The sequence below is a fragment of the Lepisosteus oculatus genome, chromosome 26 (genome assembly GCF_040954835.1).
Source record: "Lepisosteus oculatus isolate fLepOcu1 chromosome 26, fLepOcu1.hap2, whole genome shotgun sequence".
NCBI classification, from domain to species: Eukaryota; Metazoa; Chordata; class Actinopteri; order Semionotiformes; family Lepisosteidae; genus Lepisosteus; species Lepisosteus oculatus.
Window position 1 is genome coordinate 9,948,252 of NC_090721.1, and position 27,166 is coordinate 9,975,417.

The window sequence follows — 27,166 nt, forward strand, 5'->3', positions numbered from 1 at the left end:
TACTGTGCGAATCATCTTTTTATTTCCCTCGACACATTCCCTCCGATACATCACTCAATCCAATATATCAGATTATTTTTGGAAACAGGATTCCCTTGATCTGCATCTGCTCCCAGCATCTAACTTAACAGGTCTGTGGCTTTTGAAAACCGGTGTAATCATCTGAAGTGCTATATAACAATAGTTTATAAAAGATTTGACATTAACAAAGATGAAGAATAGGATTTAATTAACAAGGGCCATGTTTTCTAACAGCAGGATGAGACTTCCTTGAATGACCTCTTTTCTGGCTCTGTATATTACATGCTCTATTCCGAGATGCGGGAAACAATTAAAGACGGTAACTGCCTTTTTGGAAGCAAATCCTTGTATCTTATCAAATGTAACGTCAAATTAGATGGATTCTGCAGTGCTGCTACCAGATGCTCTTTCAGAAAACGAGTAAAACTCTGGGATGGATGAGCTTGGACAGGAATGTGTAATCATGTTGGCTGGGTGTTTTACTGGTCATTGTTCTGGACGTGATGTTCTGTCAAAACGAGCATCACTGCTGGCTGGCTGGCGATTCTGTGGGCTGCAGGAACTCGGAAGTGAAGACGGCCTCCGCATACTCCTCACACACATCCTGGAACTCCGCAGCTACTTCATCCAGGGCTTCCGACATCAGCTCCTCGGCTAGGCTGATGGGGGCACAGACAGGACACGGAGTTTTCAGGGTTTCGGAAAGGAAATTCTTATTACTAATAGGATAACAATTTTCATTTCTATATCTCTTTAAAGCCCAAAGGGGGCCTAAAGCTCTTAACATAAAAACACGGATGACTCAGAATTTCCTCATCTAAACTGTGACAAGACTGAAGTCATGCTTGTTGGCACCCCACCCAATCAACTTTGAAAAGTCAAGGCTGTAACCCTATCTGTGGATGGTTCTGTACTTGAGCTTCAGTCCAAATTGAAAAACTTGGGGGTGATATTTGATTCAGGCTTGACATTCGACCCACATGTGCAGCACATTGTCAAAACATCTTTTTTTCACCTCAAAATATCGCTAGACTACGTCCGATGCTATCACTAACTGTGAGTGAAAAGCTGACCAACACAATTGTCTTCTCCCGAAATTGACTACTGTAACGCTCTACTCGCTGGGGTATCTAAATCTACACTGAACAAACTCCAGGATGTCCAAAATTCGGCAGCCAGAATCCTGACCAGGTCTAGTAAAAGTGATCACATTACTCCTATCCTGGAGTCCTTGCACTGGCTTCCTGTCAAGTTTCGTGTCGACTTCAAAATCATGCTCACGTATAAGGCTCTGCATGGCTGGGCACCTCAATACCCGTCTCAGCTATTATCGCCCTACTCCCAGCCTCGCAACCTTCGCTCTTCTAATTCTAGTCAACTGTCTGTCTCCCAAGCCCCTCTACATATTTTTTTATTGTTGTTGTTGTCATTCTGTAAAGCGCTTTGAGAAGCCATCTTTAAAGGTGCTATATGAAATAAAGTTCATTATTATTAACATTTGGAGGAAGGGAGACACTTCACCCACCACTGATTTGCTGTAGTTGTACGTGAGTGATGCTGTTCTGTGACAGCAGCTCCACTGTACAGAGCAGGTGCAGTGTGAGGAGTTGTGCAGTCTGAGAGTGTACTATGGCCAGGAAAGCAGGTTTAACACTTCTACACTTATGAACAGTGCCATAGGATTTTTAACGATAGAGAAGGCAGGATTTTGGTTTAACAGTCAACGGCACTTCCTACAGCACAAAGTACCACCTACTGGCCCAACAAGATCCCTTATAGCAGCATCCTGGAAGCAACCTTTGAGGTCTCTCTAAGGGACTGTTCAGACCTTGCTGAGCGCCTGAGGTCTGACAAGTTCAAGCCATGATGAAATGAGTTACATGATAAAGGATCCAGCACAATCAGAGCCCTGTTCTCTGCTATAAACTAAAAGTATAACATCACAGACATCTTCAGGTTTTCAGTGAGCGGGTGAAAAGATCAGTCAACTGCTTGCTGAATTTCTGCTGCAAATTACAGATGGGTTGCAGTGTACACTGCAACACCCAACCATTCAGTTGAATGTCGAAGAGTGTGAATTAAACATTAGTTTTTCTATCCGGGGAGCTGGTCTTGTTATTGAGAAATGAGTAAGGGGAAGTACGAGGTCTTCTGTGACTTTTAATGGCTTCACACTGATAATCAGCAGCTTATCCACATTATCACAGACAGACTGGCCTCTTCGGAAAAAATCTGTTATTTTCATTTTCCCACTATCAGAACAAGCAGGACCACAATTTGCAGACTTAGCCCGGCTTCCCAAGCTACCAAAAAGGTCTCAGACCTCGCAGGGACCAACCAGTGTTCGCCAGAGATGCCCCTTTCTTTCAGTCTCTCCTCTTGCAGGCGTTAGAGTGGGGTCTCAGGGGTCACCTTGCAAGTGATTTCTACAGCGACTGGCACAATCTTTGAGGTACTCAAAGCAAAAGTTGCTCATCTCAGCCAAGGAGCTCAGAGATTCTTCCTTACAGCGAATAATGAAAAAATTATAGGATCACACCTTATGTTGCTGTATACACTCCATTTTGAAGAACTCTCTTATCTCATGGAGCCTGCAGGGGACTCGTAAAGGTTTAAATAATTTTGTGAGCTGCGCGAGCTTAAAACTTCTTTTAAAATGCAAATGATTCATATACGAGAAAGGGATTGAAAACCGTACATGTATACTACAAACGCAAATTGACAGTGACACTGAACTGAACTATACGAATATTACAATTCATCTCAAAATACATTGATTTGATGTGTTAGTGACATTTTCTATTGCCCGGGGCACAATTACAGTAACAATACAACACCATATTTGCAATGGCATTCAATGGTCAATCACTAATAGAATCGAGTCTTTACCAACGTCTGGGTACCCAGAGGAAGAAGACAGCCGTGTGGTTCAGTGCTTCGCATGGCTGGCACTCACCTGTCGGCGATGGCCCAGGGGTTGAAGTTCCCCAGGGCCTCATGGGAGATGAGACGAAGGTACGCCTCATAGCGCTCGCGGTACCGCTGGATGTGGTTCTGCATTCCGACTGGGAGAGAGAGGAGAGTGCCGCACTTCTCTGTGGCCTGTGTAGGAGGACTTTGGGGACGTGTCAAGGAGGAGAGGCCATCCATAGAGATCTCGGACACAGACCTATGGAGATAGTGCAAGGTAAACAGGTCAAGGCCAGATCGGTGCAAAAGCAATATTTCTTTAATAACCACCTTCTTTAATAATTTACCCTCTTCTATTTCCCTTAATTGGGATGCAGACTTTACACTGACACTCCTTACATATCCGTGTCCTACAAATGGCAAATAAAAGAAATGAAATACATGGAGTTATACTACTGGTTACAAGCAATTTATGCCGCGGAGTGAATTCAGAAGGGGCCAGGGAGCTGCAAAGCAGTTTTAGAGATTCCTGTCAGGCTGTCACCTCTGCGCAGGCTGGCGATGACGGAGAGTCCCCAAGACTGAAACAGAGACGGAGCAGGAGGGGCAGACCTCACCAACTGCTAAGTGTGAGTTGCACTGAGTTGCGTCTCATTGCTTGGCAGGTCCTACCCGTTCTGCCTGTGCAGGTGACAGAGCCTCACACTGGGGACAGCCGGGCCCCGCCAAGGGATGCTACAGTCAGGGTCGCTGTCCTTCCATGAGTGAATCGATGGCGCAGCAACTCCCTCAGCTGCTATATTTAGAGAAGCGTCAGCGGCACACAGCCCTAGCATTAAATTAAAGCATGCCTCTCTTTCTCCGATGCCATCAGGACCCTGCTCAGCATGCAGCAGCAGTTTACAGCACACAGCCATGGTAATGGCAGGCTCGGCTAATTTGAGAAAATGGTCCTCTTAAGGAAGGGACAATTGCTTCTCTCCGCGGGTGAATTCTATCAATCCAACAGCAATTAAACTAGCAGGACCTTCTTTTTCTTTTCATTAATGGGGGACGTCTGTAAAAAAAAAAACTCATGGCAAAATCTAATGCACTGTGAGACAGCGTTAGAGGTGCTCCAGCACTCCACCATAAGTGAAGCCCAGATGCAGAAATGAACTTGCTGAGATTCAAGCAGTTTGGCATTTTCTCATCCGTGGCAGATCGTTTTGGTGACTTGGGTGTTTATGTTCCTCAGTTCTCATTTATAGCACTAGTTTACAGGCTGCAGAACAAGTACTGTCTTGCTCTCCTGACCTCCAGATGTGGAAACAGTCAAACGCCAAGCTGAAACCTAGCAGATGCATGTTTCAAGTAACCCAGATATTCACGAAACAATAACAGTGAAATGGAGCAGATTAAGTACAACAACATTTCAGTACACTTTTTTTTTTATAAAGATCTAACAATCCCTTCTGGCTAGTGGGAGCTCCTGCCTGTCCCTGGGCTGCAAGCTGCTCTTTCCAAGTAAATAATCAGATGCTTCTGCTCTTCAATAATTAATGCACAAACACTTCCTCTTATCGGCTCCTATTAACCCCACATCTTCACAGCAGCGGCTAACTGTCCAGCGGAATCCTGACACTTTTAGGAAACCTACGTTTAAGAGTCGTGTACATGTTTGTGTCAGGATATTCATACATGACTACAAAGTTAGACAGTGCCATAGACAGGCCGAATCTAAACCCACAAGACAGGAAAAGAAGCTGAAAGTCCATTGACAGGACCCGGTTGTCTTTGGCATTTCTTTCGTGTTTCTTCTCTGTTCTCTGATGCGAAGAAAAAGGCCTTTTGGCTGTCTATATTAAGACTGCAAATCCTTATTTGGCTACGTGGTTTTTCATCTGCCTCTCTGGCACAAATGCAAAGCCCTGTACAAGCCTACGCAGTGATACATGCTGCCTGGCTGGGGATACAGGGGGCCAGCAAATCTGGCACAATCTGGAGCAGGCAACACAAAACCGCACCGACTGGTGGAGTGTGAAGGCTCACTTGACAAACTCTGGGAGACTCGACAGCGATGAATCATTGATCTGTCACACAGGAAGCTCAGTACTTATTGACGTGGGGGACTCTTAACTCCTGAAGGCCACGGTTTCAATTATCGGTCCTCAGTAACAGGCTGACTCTTATGTTTGTTCAGCAGGAACTACGTTCAGGTTTCAGAATACTCAAGGTGAAATAACATTCAAATCAAAACTGCGTGTGAAAGACAAAGGCCTGGGCAGCAGGACTTAATCTGTGTGGTTAAATAGGCCAATTAGGAAACAGAGACACTAGCTAGGGAACGCAAGCCAGACCACATCCCTGGAACTGAATCCAGGACGTCCTGGCCTTTTTAAGAGATCTTCGAGGTGATCCAAGAGTCAACAAGTCCCAGATGGTCTAGTGAAAAGTCCTGGCTGCAGTGTAGGACCTCATACAATTCATTAGTCAAAGACCCATCAAATGCACTATTGCTAGAGGTGGAGTGCGGACCAGCATAATCAATCCAGTCTACTGCAGTGCCGGCCGGATTTCCTGGTCCTGCTCCCGGACTGCCAATAATGCACAGTGAAGACAAGATATTCTGACACAAGCGTTGGAAGCAATGGGACAGATTATTACTCAGCACTGTTGGTCAGGAGCCAGTCTTCCCTGATAACATAATATCCACCTTCTGCTGATCGACAGATTCTGTGGGACAGAATGAAAAAGACTAAAGCAGAGAGGTATCAGAGGGAAAGAGAGAAGTTACCTCTAGAATGAAAGATCAGGTCTGTTCGGCTCTGCCCCTCTGACTCATTGCTGCCTCTCATAAATATTCCATCACTTACAACTTCAGAAATGGTATGCTTCGTTAAAATGCCCAATCGGCTGATTGACAGCCCACAATAAATGAATCCAAGATTGCCTCGATTTTCTGCAACACAGAACAAACTCAGGCAAATTCGCCAATAGTATGCTTATGTGGAAAAAATATCTTTCACATTTTTTAAAGTGGGCTGCGCAGTGCTGCCAGTCTGGATGGTTCAGTTTGTTCCCAAGGCTCTTTCTCATATTGCAAGTACAGCAGAAGCTCAATTAATAGCCATCAGCCTATTGCCCCTGTTATTTCTCAAGAGCCCAGTTGATCAGGGTCAGACTGTGTTTGGTGATCCATCCCCACCTCTCGAACCCTGAAAGTAGATGCTTGTCCCCTGGAGAAGCTCTCTGCAAAGACTCGGGCTGAGTTGAAAACCTGCTCTCACAACACTGTGTCCAAGTTTAACACACTAACATTCCTCCTCCTACATTCACAGTGCTGGTTATACTGTGGGTAATGAGAACAGGAACCAAGGCTAGGTTTCCCCTGGAGTGTGTCTACTTCTTTATCACCCTGACAATACTTTTCAAGGAAATAACCAGCTCAGCTGGCCCACAACACCGTACACAACTTTAAAAAGGACAGCAGCAGATTCGCCTTAAGACAAAACAACTGTCACTCCCCTGAAGACACAATCTTCTTAAATATTTCAAACAGTTGATGCACTCTGGCCTTCAGGCCAGAAGCTGGAACTTCACACACAGATTGCTCGAGTAAATGCAAATGCCCTGCTGGGGCTCTAGACTGACATTGCAAATGATTGAATCCTTTCAGATTTACCCTGTAAAATAAATAAAGAAATATGTCTTTCAAAGACACCATTTGCTTTACTTTGAACAAACAAGTAGATCCCTGGAAAGAAATCTCTCCATTGTATTTCTTATTCTGAAATATCAGGGCTTTAGCAAGGAAATTGTACTAATTGTACAGAAAACACTGCCTTGGGCTTTTTCTTCCTTATTGAAGGGCTATGTGAAGAAATGGATCCAAAGCATTACACATGGGAAAGTTTCAATTAAGCTGCATTTTAATGTTATTAAAATTCATGTAAACCAGATGAAAACAAAACAGAAGGTTTAATAGTTTCAATATCCAGCATCCCACTTGCTCACATGCAGCAATGACATTTCAGTCCCCTGTCCCTGGCATCTCAGTGCTAGTGATTCATTACTGATCTGTGAGCATCCGAGAGATAAAAAGAAAGTGTATAACTGGGATTATTTCACTCCATCGCCCAGTGAAATATCCTCTTCATTCCACACAGGGTTTCCCAAGGCGGACAGCAATCAAAACCATCACCCAGGCCAAGGCAGCAAAACATTAACAAGCAGACATGTTATTTCTTCGCTTTTCTGGGAAACAGCTTTTGCCTCCCTTCTCCTTGCTGTGATTGAAGAGCAGGCGCTGGGAGCGCCAGACTGCTGCTGCAGAGAGAAATGACACAAGGGCGTATCAGGTGCCTAGGGTGTGCCAGCACGGTGGGGCGTTGTATACTTATTTTGGAGTTGTGTTAATTAGCGATGCCCGCAGTGCAGCTGAGCTCATTGAGAGTGCAAGGGAAGCAACAAGAGGAAGAACAAGGGGTGCGAGACCAAGCGCAAACAGGGAGGGGGGGAAGAGAGAGAGTAGAGGAGCAATCAAGAATGACTGAAGAGAAAATGTAAAGGAGAAGAGCGAGAGAGAAAAGGAAAAGAACAGAAATGAAAGAGGGAGAGACAGAGAGACAGAGGGCAGGATGGAAAGGAGGGAGGGAGAGAGACAGAGATAAGTGGTAGCAGAGGGAAAGATACACAGCAGAGAGAAAGCCCGAAGGAACAGTTCCAGAGACCAGCAGGCCCGTGTGGCGCGAGGCTGGCGGTATGCGCAGTGAGGCAGGGCATCCCTGAGCACAGCTCTGGGTGCTGTAAATACTGGTAATGACAGCTTGCACAGCACATAATGAGCTCTCCTTGCCTCTTAATCAGCAGCTGTGCTGAATTTCCATCTCTGAAATCATACTTCTAATCACCATTTTTAAGCAAAAGAACTGTAACCTTGTTAGTGCATTGCTTCTTCATTAAACTAAGTGCTCCCTCTAGTGGTCTCCTCTCACTCTCCCTTACTATCTCTCTTTTTATTAATTACCCACAGATGGTGAGCACAGCTGGATGAACATATCACAATGGAGACAGGTGTCAAAACACGTCACCTACTATGTCATTTTTCTGTTTTACTCATATTACTTCTATATACGAGCAGGTCTCCAAATGCTTATTATTCAATACATTTTAAAAATCAATTTATCTATTCCTTTCTGAATTACAGGTTCCTGTATGCTATCATCTAGAGAAATCAGGAGAAATACTTGTCTGAGTTTAATTAAGATATCTTTGTTAAAGAAAATAAATACCTTCCCCACTCTGTCTTCTCCTCCTCTAGACTGTAAATCAATCAGCCTCTGCTATCTGCAGCACTCCAAAGCGTACCAAAGGCTGCATAACCTACACTGGCTGACGTGTCTATACTGCTTCAGTGCCTTTTATATTGGTAGATGGGTCAAACACCCCTCACTCCTGCAGATTCTGATAGTAAGGTGTTAACTGACAAATACCAGGGAGGGCTTATCCTGAGAAAATAATTCTGATTTGAATTCAGATTCTAAAGCATCAATATTTAAGGAAAACAGATCATTAGTGAAGCTGGCTGTTTCTGAAAGATTACAGCAAATGCTGAGGATGAGGTGGTGATGGAGATGGTTTAAAGTGAGTTCCAGGAACTGATTTAGCTTTCTCAAATAGGAACACATTTGCATTTCTGTACCTTCTGAAGACCTCCAATTGACTTTTATTCTATTTTTATTTTCTGTTCTAAACTCCAGCAGAACAGCTTTCGACATGGGATGAAAATAGACACGAACCACTTTTAGAGAGGCTGATGAAAGTCATTTGCCTTGTAGAGACTGCATCAGCACCAACACAGCTATACGTGCGCACACAATAAAGACACTCCACTCAGTAGGCAAGCTCATAGAAGCAGTCTCATTAGGTTACTAACTCCTTCAGCTGTCTCCACAAAACCCTGACGAGGCCCTGAGCCAAGGAGGGCAGGTGTGGAGTACAGGCAGCCTCTAAAGCGAAGCTGGAGACATAAATTTTCCAAAAGCCGGCCTTCCTCCCTGCCCAGCTCTACTGACAGCAGAAGCACTCTTTTCTCACCAAGGGGCAGCCGAGGAAAATATTTCAAAGCACCACGAGGATCTGAGATCGATTTTTACAGCAACAAAGTCCTGCGCCTGCTGTGCATCCATGCTTGTTTTTGGAAAGGGTTCTTTTAAAAAAAAACTTCCCTTAACGTATTTCTTGTGGCTGATCAGTAGGGCAACTGAATCTCCAAGGTAACTTTCAAGGTACCAACATAAAAGAAAAAGGTTTAATTTGAAGTTTAACCTTTCAAGGGAGGGACCTTTGATAGGGAGCATAACAAATTAGAGACCACGGTGCTTTTTGACCGCTGTGCAGCAGCTCTGTTAGTCTGTCTGGCAGCACACAGGGAGACAGGAAAGTACTTCATGCCTTAGTTACACATGAACTTATGATTAATGCATTAGAGAACCATTTGGGACCATTCATAGCTGTAGTTTCGTGTGCTTTGCAAAAAAAATCTATACTGCCAGGATCTGACAGCCTGCCAGGGGGAGCCAGATGCGGATTATTGCACTTTTCATTTTCTTTCCCTCGATCTCAAGCGACTGTTTGGACGGGTAATAACTGCTTCGTGCTGACTTTGCTAGCATGGCAAAGAATAAAACAAAAGATTGAATTCACAGGGAGAGAGTTCAGGATTTTCACAAAATAACTGCATATTCCTACATTTAAGTCTCCACCAGAAGGCAGCATTGTGGGGATGCTGTCCACATGCTACATCTATCTCTAGATCTCTACATGGAGTGAATTTCTACCGATTATCTGCACTCTTCCTTTCCAGCAGCAGTCTGTGCCCCCTCCTCCACCAATCAGCCTCATTTACCTCCCTCTCCCTGCCCATTAACCCTTCCTCCTGATGCCCTGTGAGTACATACAGGGCTTTCTGGTGAGCCACGGCTCTGCTTTGAATTCTGTTTGCAGGGAGCACATCAGTCCAGATTGCAGTGGTGGGTTTGAGAAAAATAAGACTTACACAGGTAGCAGTCTAGAGAGCAGTGCTTAGGGGGTCTGCACACTGCACAGGGAGCTCTGCAGGTTTGAATCCCAAGTGGGACTCTGCTCTTGTACCCTTAAACAAGTTACATCACCTATATTGCTCCAGTAAATGCCATGCTGTTTAATGGGTCTATAGGTTGACCCTGCAATTGATAGTGTTAATAGTGTTTTTCAGGTGAAAATAGGTATAATTACACAAGGTAAGACCAGGTGCTGAATATTCAAAACTTTTCATCTTTAGGATTTGGATTTGGATTTAAAATAAAATACTGATTTAAACATTTACTTTTCCAGTTCTGCCGCAGCCCGGGAAGAGGAAGATGTATGGTGGAGAGGCACTGGGCTGGGCCAGGACAGATGGCCTGGACCTCTGGCAGATCTAATTTGCTAATGGCCCTGCCGCTGCTGAAATGGGCTCCACTCAATCATGCCGGCTGGGTCTGCGCTCTGCGGGACGTGCTTCGGCCCCGCTCCAGCACGCTCATGCATTCCACACGGGTCGGGACCGAGAGTGGGCTCTACCGGAGGGTGGGGAGGGACCCGCAGGAGAGCTCGGGAAACAGAAGTACTCCTTCCTGTTTGCCGCCAAGCAGAGACTAATTGCTTTTCTTTGGCGCTTCACACAGCAACACCTTTTGGGGATTCAACTGAAAGACTGCAACCCCATTATCATCTATCAAGCTGACAACTTACAGTGCTGTTTTTTTTTTAAACTGAAAAATACACTTTAATGGATCACACGCATCATTAACTTAAATAATAAAGCACATTCTTGGTTTTTAACTCTTCGGCACCCTGTTCTAGTGAGCAGCTGAGTGTGTTTTCTTATTTGGTGTATTATTTTCGAGAATGGGTCTGGTTAGATTCATTTCATTTTGGTCAGCGGTCTTTACACATGCTTCTGTGTTTGCGCATCTGTGATTGTGTGACAGATGTAAGGTATGAGTCGCTTTGCATTTGCCACACAGTAGAAATCCAGGTTTAATCAGTAGTTCCACTTCACTCACCCTCTCTCAGTCTCCACAGGGGGCTCCAGCACTATGTCCACCTCAGGCTCCTGCCTCAGCACAGGCCTGGTCACTCTGATGGGTCGGGGGCTGACCGGCCTGTTGTTAACAGGACTCCTGACAGTGCCTGAACAAAGAGGGGCTGTAAGTTTATCGTGCAGCACTGCTGCCATCTGCTGGACAGTCACAGCAACAACATCAGTGCTCTATATTTTGGTAACTCTTATCTGGATTCTTTGGGAGGTTTTGCCTGCATTTACTTCAGTCCTGCAGCAAACTTCATGTCAAATAATGTGCTTTTTAACAACCAAATAAAACATTCAGTGCTTCCAAGTGTTATACTTCATGGAATGAAACCAAAATAAGCATTAAAGCTATGTGAGCTGAACAACCATGTAGCCAGATACCAGCTGGAAAAGTTCAAGATGTGGTCATTTAAATAGCTACTTTTAACACCTTACAATAAACCCAGCCTGTTCGTGTTAAAAGGTTGAGGTGCTTTAAAGAAACCTTGAAACTATTTTTATGAAAAGATAGAATTGATTGTATAACCATTTCATCAATTTTACTACAACCCAGAGGTGACTACATGTGTATAAATACGCAATCATCGAAGCAGAGGAGATGCAATTTTGGCCACTCCATTATCTTGACTTCAAAGACCCCGCGTGGTCATCTGGCACGTCCACTAACCTGCCCTGTCTTCTTCAGCCCAGAACCTGGCATCGGAGTACGCAATGTGAGCGCAGCGCTGACGCACTGCTTCATGGTCTTTCTGAAGAGAAACACAGAATGTGATAAATCAGCTTCCAGCTGTACTCATCCTCATTAATGTGATGAAGGGTGGTTTAATCAGTGCAGTGGTTGACTGCAGTACCCTCCACTCTGTGGGGGGGCACAGTGGCTCTGCCTACAGCCATACCACTTCCTGTGTCTGATCTGCAGGTACTGTAGTCAGAGCTTGGATTGAGTTACTCCAAGCCTGAAGTCTTTCCATGCTTTCTTGCTACATTTCTTCTGCTTGAGATCAAAGAAAAAGAATAAGAACCCTTTGCTTGTTTGGCTTTTAAATTCTTCTAGGAAACTGCACGATCTCACACCTTGACTGTGAAAATCTGTAGCTGAATTAAACAAGAGTCAGAAACCGCAAACATGCCCACTGTGAATTCTGAAGTGCTGCCTAAAGAAAACAGAAAACATGTTATTTGAAAGCGAGGATGGAGGTGTCTCGCAACCCATAGTTTCTTTTGGCATTGAGTCATCAACTGAAATCTTAACGTTTGGTCTGGAGATGTTTCTGAAGGAAAGCATGGCACTCTAGCGCCTGTCCAGGTGAGCCCTAATCCTTAAAGTTGTATATGCTTCATCAACAACATTTGACAAATTAAAGATGATGACTGATTCAGTTAATGGACGACCTAATTGGAATGAAAACCACAAATTCCAGTATCTCAGCAGGATGGAGGACGGAAATTTGCAGTAGGAAAACCAGAGGACCTGCAGGCCCTTCATTCGATGCAGTGGCTCAGTGGCTAAGGATCTGTACCTGTGGCTGGAAGGTTGCCGGTTCGAATCCTGGGGCCGGCAGAGGAATCCTACTCCGTTGGGCCCCTGAGCAAGGCCCTTCACCCCAACTGCTCCAGGGGCACCGTATAATTGGCTGACCCTGCGCTCTGAACCCAAGCTACTCTCCCTGTCTGTGTGTCTCATGGAGAGCAAGCTGGGGTATGTGCAGACAAATTCTTAATACAAGAAATTGTCTATGGCCAATAAAGTGATATTATCTTAATCAAATGTATTCTGACGAGGACGATGAAGCTGACCTCCATTTCCTCCATCCTAAGGAGCATGTTCTCCAGCGTGGGTGCTTCCTGCATGGCCTGGGCAGCACGGTCCATCTTTCTGTCTTCCTCCAGTGCCCGCAGGGCCTGCGCCGTGTCCTCCAGCAAGTCCTCCAGAAGGGCCTCGCTCAGAACATCGGCGCTGGCCGCCGCCTGGGGGTACGATCACAAAGGTACTGTGGGTAAGGGCGATGTCATGCTGCACATTTATAGAGCTTTGGGCCAGGTTCACATACAGTAGTTTTTTCCAGCCTGCAAAGCTTTACAGTGCTTCCTCCAACAAGGCAGAGAAAAGATTTCTTGGCCCAGACTACAGATCTGGAAAGAAAAGGTTAAAATGCCCGCTGGGAGTCTTAATGAGGTTTCAACACAATTCTGCTGGAAAAGCTCTATGCTCTGTTTCAGCAGCACATCAGCAAACATTTTCACAACATAATGAAAACACAACAACCCCGGAGGCCCACCAATGTGTCTGTGGGACTCTGCAGGCTAAAGCCAGGTGGCTGTTTTTTTATTTTATTTTACAAATTACATTTTTATTATCGCAAACCGCAATCTTCAGCTCCAGTAGAGAAGCTTGCATAACTCGTGAACTTGGTCAGCAAAATCTGTGGGGGACGCTCGTGGTGGACACTTACTCTGTCCGCTGCCTGGACGGAGAGCCGATGTCTCAGTGAGTTTCCCTTTCTTTCCCACGAGTCGCTGATTTGCTGCGACAAAATACAGTTGGAAGCAGTTTATCAAACAGAATCTGACTGTAAAATTGACCCACTCATTTACACTAAGGTAAATCCTGGAATTATCCAAGCTGATGTTCCCTCCCCTGGGTCAGCCCTACCTCTGCCCTCTCCAGCAGTGGCTGCAGCCTCTCTCTGGCCAGTGTCTCTGCCCTCTCTGCCCAGCGAGTGGGGGAATCCGTTTCAGTCCTGAGAACAGCAGCGAAGCACCATAAGAACAGTAACAGGAGGCCCATCCAGCCCATATGGTAGTCAGTAGTTGATCCTGTTCTCGGTTTTAAATCCACTTACTAATAATTCCTTACACTTATATAGTGCTTTTCTGGACACTCCACTCAAAGCGCTTTACAGGTAATGGGGATCCCCTCCACCACCACCAGTGTGCAGCCCCACCTGGATGATGCACCAGTCCTCTCCCCACTCACCAGCTCTCAGTGGGGAGGAGAGCAGAGTGATGAAGCCAGTTCAGAGATGGGGATTATTAGGTGGCCATGACTGGCAAAGGCCAATGGGAAATTTGGCCAGGACACCAGGGTAACACCCCTACTCTTTTCAAGAAACTCTCTGGGATTTTTAACGACCACAGAGAGTCAGGACCTCGGTTTTACATCTCATCTGAAGGACGGCGCCTTTTTTACAGTATAGTGTCCCTGTCACTATACTGGGGAATTAGGACCCACACAGACCGCAGGGTGGGCCCCACTGCTGGCCCCACTAACACCTCTTCCAGCAGAAACCTTAGCTTTCCCAGGAGGTCTCCCACCAGGTACTGACCAGGCTCAGACCCGCTGGGCTTCAGTGGGCTGCCAGCTGTGAGTGGCAGGGTGATATGGCTGCTATCACAAATGTGGCTGCTGGCTAGTTCCCATTTGTATCCCCTGGTTCGTGTTTTGCTATTTTTTTTAAAGTCTGCCAGGTTGACTTTGGCTTAATGCCTTTGAGGATTTTGAACACTTGTATTCAGTACTTGAAATCAACATTTATACAGAGCTTGCCAAGCTGAGCTGAGATCCCGAGGGACATGCTAACAATGTGACAGAATGGCCTGGGAGGTGTTTGGGCAGGCAGGGATGTTTTTTTCAGGGCATTGTCCCTCCCTGCCAAACACTACAGTGAATATTTAGAGGCAGGCCAATTCTGTTTGGAGCACAGCTGTTAACAAACAGCTTTGCTTATCATAGATGGAATAACAAGGCTAAGCGTCTCTATGGGATTCTGAACTGTGGTGTTTAGGAGATCAGCAAAATACAGGGCTCTGGCTCTGCCCTGTGTAAACAGGTGAGCTGGTTCTTACCTGAGTCTCTGGATGCGCTCTGCTTCTTCTCTGCTGAGCTGGTTGAGCTCCTTCAGCCTACGGGTGGTCTCCTTGTCCAGCCAAGCTTGCCTGCAGCACAAAATTGCAATGGATCAACGTTTCCAGATTAGCCACAAGTCACAATCTGCCTCCTGATGCTAGAATACCCAGTCCTTAAATTTTTCCACCTGACTTTTCAATTACTTGATTGGTCTAATTAAACAATTTAATGATTAAAAATCACCCTTTCCTCAAGGTCAAAGAATGTTTTAAAATGCAATAAATATCAATGAAATTAACACTTCAAATGAAAAAATGAAAGATATGCTTGAATTTTTAAAGGACCATGAAATAAACACCTTAAAATTAATAGCATTCTGGAAGCAATTAGACTGATTAATTGAGAAACTTAAGCATGAATGAAAACCAAAAGCCCTGATTATTGACTACCATGGAATGAAGGACTGTAGGCACTGTGAATGAATTATTTATGCTATAAAAAGCTTTTAATAAAGGGAGCAACTGGTTTTGCTGCTAGTGAGCCAATGTGGCTGAACATCTTCCAGGATGATCACAACAATGACATCCTTCCAGGTATGAGAAAGGAAGAAAGACAACTTTTCTATGACTGCAAAACCAGCGGCAGACAATCTTTCAGTAGCATGAGTGGGTTCTCAAGCATCAGCATGACATGAGAGAATCAACGCTCAGACCTGAGGGCCTCCCTGTGAGCTTGCTGTTTCCTGTCTAGCCCCAGGCTGTTTCCTGGAGTTTCCTCCAGCACAGGGGGGGCAGCAGACACTTTCTGTGGGCAGAAGTGAACTCCAGCTCCCTCTTTTTTCCGAGAAGCCCTGTGATACAAATAATTTCAGCATTTAGAGACGTCATTCAGGACACTGACATCAGGGGGCCAGCAGGTGATTGCAAATGTTCTGCTACTTTTCTGCAGACCTGAGAGCTTGTTTTGCTTCGGCAAAGAACACATTTTCAGTAAACCTAGCATGGAGATAAATTCTTCATGAACTGGACTTAAAAACAGTGATCAAAGCAAAAGAAAGGAGGAAAGAGGTAGATAAGAGTGGGGTATATTCTTCAGATGTGCTTAAGCCCTCGGTGTAATGAAACTACACCATCTTTCAAAAAGCAGGACTGGACTGCAGAAAACCTCATCTCAAAATCCCTGTGCCAATGCATATTGCATCCACTCACCGCCTGGCACCTGTTGCCCTGGGGGAAGTGGGGCTGGGGGGGATCCAGGGTGCAGGGGTGTCTTTCTGGGGGGGCTGGTTCTCCTTCAGTCTGGAGGACAGAGTGGGCTGCTGGAAGCCAGCATCCCGGGGAAGAAGCCTCTGTTCCTGAGGCTGGCGAAAACTCTGTGTGTGTGGTGTGGGGTAGGGAGAGTGGGAGGAAAAGAGAGCGAGAAAACTCTGATCAAGAATCCACAAACACTTTTCAGCGCTGAAACAGGAAAGACTCCCATTACACTGCACTTTGACTCATCTCAGCTTCTGACAGCTTAGGACCAAGCCACAGCACCTGAAGAGCAAAGCAATGCATTTAACAACAATCTATCTTCACATATCATTCTCTGCAAATGTACTCATGGCAACAATGCTTGGCTTTTGGCATTAGGTTATAAAGTAGAGCCGACAATTCATAAAAGAAATGGCTTGGACTGCCTGGCAATAGAAGACCGATTTCCTTCTCTGTGTTTCATGGGTTTTTGTGGAAAGCAGGCAGCGTTACGTAAACTGTCAGAAAAGGACAAGTGCATCAGGACAAAGAGACTGACCTTTGGCCTTTCGGGGAGTAACACCCCTCTCTGCTGCGCCGGGAGGGGCTGCGTCTGCTCACTCAGCGCGCCGATGCGAATGAGGCTCTTCAGCCCGGCCCTGAGCACCTCGCTGCGATCCGGGGTCGGGGGGGCCTCCGTCTCGGCAGGGCCTGTGGCAGGAGGCTTCCCGCCTGCTGTGGAGACGAGCCAGCACAACTCAGAACCCCTTTCCGCTGCAGGGATGAGCAGCAAAACGAAACCTGCCAGCCTTTACAAAAGTAGATTTTCTTTTATAAATGAAAAAACGTGAATGAAAGAGATGCATGACCTGCACAGAAAGCCACAGAAAACAGACAATTCAACTCGCTATCAGGGATGCATAGTGTAGTGGCAGAATGCAATTTTATTTTAGGACATGAATTAAATTTGGTTTATACATATAATCACAACTATTCCTAATAAGCCACTCATGACTAGGACTGGCCCTGGGCACAGGAAAACTAGGCGACTGTCTAGGGCCCTGAGGCCACCAGGGGGCCTTCCTCAATGTGGAACACTATATTTTTATAGTCTATATTTTACTGTCTCTTTCTGTTGATGCTGTGGATTTTCCTACTGGAAGCCCAGTCAAAAACAGACCAATCATAATCGAGCACGTAATGTTTCTGAAGCGCAGAAAAGAAGGGCAAGATAAGCGATCTCAAAACAGAGGTGCACCCAATGAAGTCACCGTTACAATGCCCTTGTGTTTCATTTGGTCTTGAGTCTGTCAGATCCACATAACTAGCGAACGCTAGACATGTCACATCTTCAAGCTAGACACAGACTGCTTGAGGCGTTTTTACTAGACTTTAACAGATTCACGTTTCCTGCAAATGTACACACACCGCATGGGTCGTCTGCTAAAAATCAGCACTGCCTGGCCAGAAGCGTGAAAGCAAATAATAATTAATAATTATAGGTGGGTACCTGCGTCAGCATGCATAGTCTGCAAAGGAACAAGTAATAGGCTTATTCCATGCTGAAAAGAGAAGAAGGCTTCACAGCTGAAACGTTGTGTTTTCTCTCTTCTCTTTTCAGCATGAAATAAGCCTATTACTTGTTCCTTTGCTTTAATAATTATAATTCCTTACACTTATATATTGCTTTTCTGGACACTACACTCAAAGCGCTTTACAGATCATGGGGACTCACCTCCACCACCACCAGTGTGCAGCCCCACCTGGATGATGCACCAGTACTCTCCCCACACACCAGCTCTCAGTGGGGAGGAGAGCAGAGTGATGAAGCCAGTTCAGAGATGGGGATTACTAGGAGGCCATGACTGGTAAAGGCAAGGGGGAAATTTGGCCAGGATGCTGGGATAACACCCCTACTCTTTTTGAGAAACGCCCTGGGATTTTTAATGACCACAGAGAGTCAGGACCTCGGTTTTACGTCTCATCCAAAGGACGGTGCCTTTTTACAGTATAGTGTCCCCGTCACTATACTGGGGCATTAGGACCCACATGGACTCCCATCCGGGTACTGGCCAGGCTCAAACCTGCTGAGCTTCAGTGAATTGGGGTTTAACTTCATTAAATGGGGGTATTGTAAACCCCATCTGTAGCCCTTCGGATTGCAGTCACTCTCCCAGTGACAACGGCAGAAGCAGAGAGGAGCTTTTCAAAGCTCAAGATTAAAACACACCTGAGGTCAGCCAAGGCACAAGACCATCTCAGTGGACTGGTCATCATGAGCATCAATCACACAGTGGATCAATTACTATCCTATGAAGACGTACAGTAATTGGTGATTTTGCCTCTTGAAAATCTAGGTGAATTGATTTATAGAACATTTATTTTATAAAACTTTCCCATCTTCTCAGGCTTACTGATCTCACCTCCTTTGTTATTGAGTGCACTTATTTCTTGCTTAATTTCACATTTATTTCTACAGTTCCTTTCTACAAAAGGTTTCAATGCAGTAGCTTGCAAGTTATAATTTGGTACAAATTTGATATAACAGAGATTGTTTCTATCGTTATTTATTACTAATGGTTCTATATACTACTGTTAATGCTCAAATACTTTACCCTAGTAAATTTTGTGCTTCTTGTTCTTAACATATTTATTATGTGTTCTTAAAAACTGTTAAATACATTTTCTAGTTATATAATTCATTAATTGTTCTAAATAGTAAAATAAGGTTGTGTTGGGAGCTGATAACAGTAGTGTGTGCGCGAATCGTGATCTGGAGGGGCCCCTTTCCCAGATCTTGCCTAGGGCCCCCAAAAAGATAGAGCCAGCCCTGCATACTGCTTTTTTCCTTTGAAAGATATAATGGAATCATTCTTCCAGCTTCGTGTTGGACTAAATTAGAAACAACCCCTATTTCTCCATAATGACAATTCCGCTGATGAGTGCTATAAACGTGATTCCAGCACACTGCCCTCTTATCTCAGGGGAATACTCACAGGCAGTCTATAATGATAAAAGCACAATGCTCAGCTACAGCTGTTATATTTCCACAGTGGCAGTCTCCTTTCCCCTGCTCTGACACAATGGCACAAATCTTCCCGTGGCAACGAGAGGCAGATAAATCTCTCCCACTGGCGGGCCTCTGATTGCGTGCAGGGTTATCTGTTAGAGAAAAGAAGCTCAAGGCTACAGCACAGCCACGTCTGAATTGCTTTCCGCTTATGGAGTCTACTTTTTTTACGGCTCACCTGGCTCCCACTCTCTTGCCAATTCATTTTCTCTGCTTTTACTAATTCTCTTTATTTAATGCAGTAATTGTAAATTCCTACATGTCCTTCCGCAGAAAAAAAAAGGAAAGAGACCAACTTTGCTTCTTAGCCTGAGGATTTAATCATTCACAATTGTGCCGAAGAGCAGAAGGAAAAGATGATCTTGTACGCTCCTTTAAGGATAATGTGAATCTTTAGTGGTTCTTATCAAGGTTTTGACAACAGGACAGGTTATGTTCCCGTATTGCAATGTGCTCCTTTTTGTCAAGACTTGAAAGAGCAGGTACGAGGATAGATACCACAAACGACGAGCCTTTGACAGTCTGGAACTGAGCGCACTGGACGCTAGCCTGCATGTGGCCGAACCCCACAGGATCGGAAATGTGCAGCTGGAGCACAGAGCCTCTTCCAGGACCAGTTCGGCGCCAGGCTGCGCCACTGATGCCAAGCTCCAGCAGCTTGCAGCCTGCAGCCCATCAAAATAATCTCCTTTTCAACCATGTTAAGAAAAACCTTATTGTATCATTCTAACCTGCTTAAGCTGCTTTACATCATTTTAATGAGTGCACCCTGTCAACAGTTTCCCGTGATAAACTTCCATGGTACTCGCACCAGTATTTCCTCAGTTTCTCAATTATTTTTACAAAGCCTAGACCTGATCCTATGCTTGGCCCCTATTTCTCAATTTGCATCATGATTTATCGTACCTTCCTGTCCATGCTTTCAATATGGTGTCACTGTGCTTTGTAACACAGTACTTTTCTTTCCAAACTGTATGTTATTTAACTTGTTGTTACTGCTGCTGTTCTGTATTTATGTTTTTAGTGATTCCTTAATGTCTTTGTATGGGAGCCCACATGCAAATAAGCATATCACTGCACTTGTGCACATGACAAGATAAACAGAACTGCTTGTGCTATCGTACATCTCAGTAAAGCTTAGCAAGGGCACTACTGTGTGTTTCTTGTTCATATAATTATGGATCACAGCGCACAAAAACATAAAGTACAGGGTCATCAGTTCTGGTGCAGAGTGGCGGAGAAGTCAAAATGAAGTCCAGCAAGCTCACCTGGTACGATCCTTTTGGCCACAGCCGGTCTCTGCCCCGCTCTGAGGCTCCTGCCCCTGGCAGTGGGGCCCCTGGTCCCCCGGGGGGGCGACGCGCTGTGCCGTCGGCCGCGGGGAGCTCTCCGCGCCGGCGGTGAACTGCTCTGGGCTCGGGAGCCGCCTCGGCCGGGACTCTCCCGCTCCTGCTTGCCGAGCAAAGACTCCAAGGCCTGGGCAGGGAGAGAGTCTCATTTCGTCATGTAGCACGCAGGGCGAGCAGGTGAAGGATCAGAGCAGCAAAGTAAAACACAAACTGATAACTGCACCAGAGCGATTACAAAAGAGAGATGGTGGGCACTTTCAGTACATTAAAAAAAAATCAGCAACATCTCATTCTGTACTGTTAATATTACTTACAGGGGACTTTGTTTACTTTTGATCTCACATACTGCATATTTTATTTTAAGGTTTTAATAAAAACAAGCTTTGCAATTAGAAACTAACACCACCACACTAGCCCCAAGACACTGTTAACAGAAGAGCCTCTCTCTGACCTCCAGCTTCTGCAGGATATCGACAGCTGTCTCAGGCACAGAGGAACTCGAGCCCGACTCCAGTTTGGCGGAACACAGGGACAGCTGGCGAATCAGATGGCCCAGCTCCTTGTAGTGGGACAGTGCCCTGTCTTCTGATTGGTCAGGCAGTTGATTAACAAACACCTGTAGAGCCCGGACAGCCCCTCTGTGGGCGGCGGCCAGTCTGTCCATCGCTCTGGACTTTGACAAAGGGAGAAACATGGGAAGAGTTGATAGAAAATAGAAAAATCTGTATCTTCAGATCTGTAATAGATAGAGCTGAAAAGACCAGCAAGAAACCTGTTTAAACACGTTCACGTCTACACCCTTTACTTGATTAGTGTCTGTATGACATGTACTGCTGTACATGTCTTGTTGAATTATTTTCCAAAGTGATAATCTATTCCAATAAGTGCATCTTCCTAGGAGGCTGGAATGGGGAACTACCCATGCGTGAGCTACAAAGAAACAGGCAGAGGTGAAAGCAGTAAAATGAAAAAAAGAGACAAAAACTCACTGCTGTGATTTTTCTTTGTGCCTTTCAGCATGGAACTAACCTCTACTTGCATCTTCTTATTAGCCTATTTCCTAAAATTGTGCAGATGTTGCAAATTCACGTCGTACTACACCATTCTGCCCATTGATAAAGAAGTATAATGGCCACATATTTAATGAACATGAACATGCAAAAGGCAAAAGCACTGCAGATGTAAAAGCAGAGTAATACTGTATATTATTGTCTCAATATTGCCAGCTTAACCTCAAAACTCTCCCATAAGCCCTTGGACATGGGCTCAGGTCCTTACTTTCTTGGTGTGTCTGATCCTCTGTGTGGACAGCTTGTCTAAGTCCTCCTGGACCTCCTTCACCTGCAGCTCAGCACAGGAGACAAACAGACAGTGAACAAGTTGAGATGCAGATTGTTCACTTGTTCATCTAGATTATTTGAGAAGGGGGAGGAGGTAAATAAAAAGCACGGACAATAATGAATGGCAACTCTTCGGAATAAAGATGATCCTAAAAAAATCAACAGTGAAAAAACTAACCAGAGGACACAGGTGGGAACTACATGGAAGTATATTTAAACTAAGAAGAGGAGGTATTTCTTTATGTAAAGGGTTATTGCAGTCTGGAACAAACTACTCAGCCACGTCGCTGAAATCAAAATCATGGCTTCCTTCAAGTGTGGCTAATTCTTGGATGAATTATCTACGTCACACCAAATGGGCCAGATGAGCAAATGGCTTCCACACGTCTGTAATCTTTCTTATATTCTCCTGTTCTTAAAAATAAAAATATATAAATATATTACAATTATGCTTACAAAGTTTAAATATCATTGTTTCCATTTTGAACACTAATGTCTGGCTTTACAGACATTGTACCACTGGAAACTGTTACTGTATTCACTGAAAACACTGTATTACTGTTAAGGAAATGCTGTATTCACCCTGTAAACAATAAACTGTTACTGTATTCACTGGAAACACTGTGTTACCGTTAAGGAAATGCTGTATTCGCCTGTACCACTGGAAATTGTTAAGGTATTCACTGGAAACACGGTATTACTGTTAAGAAATGCTGGACTCACCCTGTAAACACTAAACTGTTACTGTATTCACTGGAAACACTGTATTACTGTTAAGGAAATGCTGGACTCACCCTGTAAACACTAAACTGTTACTGTATTCACTGGAAACACTGTATTACTGTTAAGAAAATGCTGGACTCACCCTGTAAACACTAAACTGTTACTGTATTCACTGGAAACACTGTATTACTGTTAAGGAAATGCTGGACTCACCCTGTAAACACTAAACTGTTACTGTATTCACTGGAAACACTGTATTACTGTTAAGGAAATTCTGTATTCGCCCTGCCCTTACTGCTCAGACCACGACAACACTGGACCAATAACACCAAGGGGTTCTTCCACACCGGCTGCCCCTGCAAGAGCAAGAGGACCCGACGGGGGGCGGCGGGCGGCGGAGGCGGAGCACCTGCTGCTGCAGGACGTAGATGACGCGCGCCGCGCGGGCGGCCTGCTCCTGGCGGCGGACCTGCGCCCGGCGCTCCTCCTCGGGGTCCACGGGCGCAGCCACCACGGGCCCTGCAGCACAGAGCACACACCACGCTGGAGTGAAGCCCACCGGCTGGACACCGAGGAGCTCAAGGATGTCAACGGCGGGAATGAGCTAGTGTAGACGTGAGGGGATTCTGGGATTTAACTAGTTTTGATCTGAAAACTACACAGGTCATCCTGTAGACATTTGGTGCATAAAACTGGTCTTTTTTTACACAACAATTGGGTGCCCTTGCTCTTTCTTTCTATGACTGTTTTCTACAACACACCTTGTCATCTCACACTCTTAATTCGCACTCAGTGGAGTCGAGGGGGAACTGCAATGCTTTTTTTGTGTTTTGGGGTTAGAAAAAATCAGCACTGATGAGTGCATTTGCATTTCAAACTGCAATAGCAGAAAAATGTACGCACTAACCTCCAATTTACATAATAAAATAGACAAAATTTCCAGGTAGGTGCAGTGCCACATTCTGCGATTCAACAAAAACTCTGGTGATGTGTGTGGTCCTACGACATTGTAAACAAACAGGCTTGTGTAAACATCTCTTTTAATCCAAGAGAAATATAACTTTCGATTTTGAGATGGTTTTGCCAACGAATACTACTTACGTGTTAACTCTCCAGGCAGATCTCGTTGGAACATTTCTGCAGTGAAATGTCGGCTGCACAACCTGTACTTATTCTCTCAGACATCACATTACATGAGTCATTAAGGAGACAAGTGAGCAGGAAGGGCTGCTTCACATGGCACTGCGTGGGAAGTCGAATGTGAGTTGCATCAACACAGCGATTTACAGTACTTTCACAATGTTCACGATTTTGTGCTTAATTCGAAATTTGTAATTTGTTTCTAGAATGTCAATTGATTTTTTCTACCAAGATTTAACAACCGGTCTGAGAAATGGGGACTGCGGTTCCCCTTTAAGTCCAGTCTTTGATCTGCTGTTTACCTGCCACTGAAACTCCTGCCCCTCCTTTGCCTTTTTGCCCCCATACCTCTTTGAGCCAGCTGTTCGATCCGCTGGACATAGGTGCTCAGCTCTTTCTGCAGCCGCCGAATCTCCTGGCTCAGCTGAGGCTCCTGGCTGTCAGCCCTGCCGCTTAGCCCAGGTCCAGGGTCTCGGGTAGGGGGTGACTGGCCATGTGCAGTCCTGGGGGGCTGGCCGAGTCTCTCAGGGGTGTACACCAACACCCGGGCCCCCGGCCTCGTCACCACTGCCTTTGGAGCTGATGCCTTCTGGGCAGCTCGCTTGGGCTGGAGCTGTGAAAGGGACCAGGTGGGTGTGCAAGAATTCAAACAGATAGATCAAAGCAACACAACACCAGCGCACATAAAAACTCTTGTCCTGGGAACCTAAACGTAATTTAATTTGCTTTGCATAAAGAACAATGAAAATTGCTCAGCTGCAAAAAAAAAATGATCCAGCGTAACATTATGATCCAGTGTTTTTTCAAATAAGAAATACACCACACAGTTGATCAACAATTCATGGCAGGTTTTTATTCTTGCAATATAAGAATATCGGGGCAGGGCGGTGGCTCTGTGGCTCAGGATCTGCGCCTGTGGCTGGAAGGTTGCCGGTTCGAATCCCGTGGCCGGCAGAGGAATCCTACTCCATTGGGCCCCTGAGCAAGGCCCTTCACCCCAGCTGCTCCAGGGGCGCCGTATAAATGGCTGACCCTGCGCTCTGACCCCCAAGCTTCTCTCCCTGTCTGTGTGTCTCATGGAGAGCAAGTTGGGGTATGTGAAAAGACAAATTCCTAATACAAGAAATTGTATATGGCCATTAATTATCTTATATTTATTTTGAATAATAGTAACTACAAACTACATGCTTACTGAATATCTGATGTTCATAATTACATTAAGATACCAGATGCAATTTAAAACTTGTGTTTTCTAATAAGCAAAAAGAAAGACCTAATAACCATTAAGTACTAAGAACTGCTGATTTTCAGTGTATTTCTCAGTTATGAGCTACTCAACAACACAATCAGGACCCAAAGCACAAATCAGCTAGAAGTCATTTAGGATTAAAAGCAGGAAGAACTTCTTTACACAAAATAATTCAAAAGCAATTACCTACACATTTTGTTACAGACAGCTCCCTGGACTGCTATAAAAAAATGCACAAAATACTCTCTAGCAATGAAAGAAGTAAGAGTCTTTTGATCTTCCCTCTACCTGGTCCCTGGTGTTTCCGTCCTGTGGCTTGGATTTCTCAGAGCCAGCTGCAGGGGGCTGTACCCCGTTAGGGGTCAGGAGAGATTCCTGGTGACGTCGGCGCAGATCCCTCTGTGCCAGCCTGACTGCCTGCTGCAACCTCTCCTCAGACACCACGGAGAAGCGCAGCGAGCTCTGGGAGCTGCTCACACTGTCCGCCCCCTGCCCACTGGCCATCGTGGCGCCCGGGGGCGTCAGTTTCTCGATCACGATGGGCGCAGGGCTGTGGAACCGGGCCGTCAGGTTGGAATGGGCTGCAGGCACAGCTCTGTTGAACCGCAGCTGGGAAAACAAACAGGTTGTTGACAAAGAGCAAAATAAAAAGCCCACGATATCACTTAAACAACTGAATGAGATTACACAAAAAGTGCAATAAAACCTCAGAATATCTGCCCCCTGCACTAGAGCTCTGGAAAAACAGTTTAACTCTGGTTTCAATCAGGGCCTCTATGCATAACACTGGAAAAATGGTGGTGCATTTTAGCTGGAAGAAGCTAGACATCATGTTTCACTCCTCACTATTCTATTATATAACTATAAGTCCCTGTCACTTCCACATAAATCGTTTTTTCTTCACCCTTTAATGCCTTTAACAAGACAGCACTCAGTCTCTTGCCCTGCTATCGCCCAGTAAATGTGCCATCATGATTATTCTCACTATAGTGAGCAGTCTGGAGATGCAGAATGAAACAGATTTTAAAAAGACATAACTGAATTTGATCTAGTTTATCCACAAAACTTGCAGCAGCTCTTCAATGCCAATGCATTGCCATAAAACGGCACCCGTGGGTATGAAAGTGTACCTGTGTCTGGTGGAGCTCAGCCTTGCCCTGCAACTGATTCTCCGCCGAACCTGATTGGACCCCGGGCTCCGCAAATGTTACCTGCAGCGGTCGTTTCTGAAGCTTCATAGCCATAGTGTCCTCCCTGCTAAGACAAAGCAAGCGGGTGGTGCTATTGTTCTAGTTCTCTAATATTAAATAAAGTAAGCTCAAGTACATATCTCACCCAAAAACTCCCAGCTTCACAAGTACTCTCAGCTCATATGCAAATCTCATGAGTTAAATCCAGGACTTTTTATCGAAGCAAAGTATATATAGATATGAGGTGCGCATTACATGTCATCTGCCTGTACCACAACATACAAAATACAAAAACTTTTATAGCTTATTCCAGCTGTGAAATTGAAGTTTATCTTGATCTTAAGGCAGCGAAATACATTGTTTACCTTGGCGTCAACTATTAGAACTTTATCCCCAACCAAGAAAATGGACTGCTTTTTTGTTAATGTTCATTAGAAATCATGACCTCAAGAACAAGAGTGGTTTACCTACTGTTCCTACAGAGCAGACGAAAATAATAAAAATAAATTTTCAATTACTCCCCAAAATTGTGTAAAGCACTTCCGTCTGTTTAAACCGCCGCCATGACAACACCATCAGGAGCGGCCTTCCGGAAGAGTCGAGTTGGCCAATCACAGCACACCTTGTCCACCGTGTACGACGAATGCCCTCTGGGGACAAACAGAACCACAACGCTCAAAATGCTTTTTTTTTTTGCTTACGTTTTTAATAATTTAGAGAAAATCACATTTTTCGTGCTCTTAAAGCATTTTGTTGTTGTTGTTTTCTTTTCACATACCCACGTCGTCAGAGACGCAACAAGGAAACAAAAGTAAAAGCAACTTTGCTAGCGGTACCGCTTTAAGGCGTCAGGGGCAGCTCATTGACTCCAGCAGGCGGAAAGAGGAGTCAGCAGACCCTCACTGCCTCCAGCTCGGCGTGATTGGGGGCAGCTGCCGCACAGTAACATTTCCAGGAAGGAAAGAGCAGTTCAGATCGGGTTATTAAATCCTCGAGGACT

The 27,166-nt window shown here is 45.1% G+C and overlaps 1 protein-coding gene across 8 annotated transcripts; it reads right to left on the bottom strand.

The window, feature by feature from the left end:
* Positions 1-27,092, bottom strand: kiaa0753 (KIAA0753 ortholog). 8 transcript variants are annotated; one of them, XM_069184455.1, is made up of 20 exons: positions 27,003-27,092; positions 26,532-26,816; positions 26,107-26,230; positions 25,265-25,585; positions 24,076-24,340; positions 22,997-23,106; positions 21,803-21,865; positions 20,976-21,197; positions 20,444-20,651; positions 16,665-16,840; positions 16,082-16,245; positions 15,586-15,723; positions 14,873-14,962; positions 13,680-13,767; positions 13,480-13,551; positions 12,824-12,994; positions 11,694-11,775; positions 11,001-11,127; positions 2,978-3,190; positions 1-680 (listed from the first exon to the last, which is right to left on the bottom strand). In XM_069184455.1, exons 3-20 carry the CDS (start codon positions 26,218-26,220, stop codon positions 545-547), a joined length of 2,760 nt encoding a protein of 919 aa, XP_069040556.1. In that variant the 5' UTR covers positions 26,221-26,230; positions 26,532-26,816; positions 27,003-27,092; the 3' UTR covers positions 1-544. The 8 variants fall into 8 exon arrangements, with proteins under 8 accessions (XP_069040556.1, XP_069040561.1, XP_069040559.1 ...); XM_069184460.1 differs by lacking the exon at positions 27,003-27,092 and having other exon boundaries at positions 26,685-26,874; XM_069184458.1 differs by lacking the exon at positions 27,003-27,092 and having other exon boundaries at positions 26,638-26,874.
* Between the last annotated feature and the right edge of the window lie 74 nt (positions 27,093-27,166).

Excerpts from the sequence above, each read along its gene's own strand:
- kiaa0753 (XM_069184452.1), bottom strand. The coding sequence starts at position 26,361 with ATGAGATTTGCATATGAGCTGAGAGTACTTGTGAAGCTGGGAGTTTTT. Across the intron at positions 12,995-13,479 it reads CCGTCCAGGCAGCGGACAGA|GCGGCGGCCAGCGCCGATGT; the intron begins GTAAGTGTCCAC and ends TCGTACCCCCAG. Across the intron at positions 3,191-11,000 it reads CCTGTGGAGACTGAGAGAGG|GTCTGTGTCCGAGATCTCTA; the intron begins GTGAGTGAAGTG and ends CTATCTCCATAG.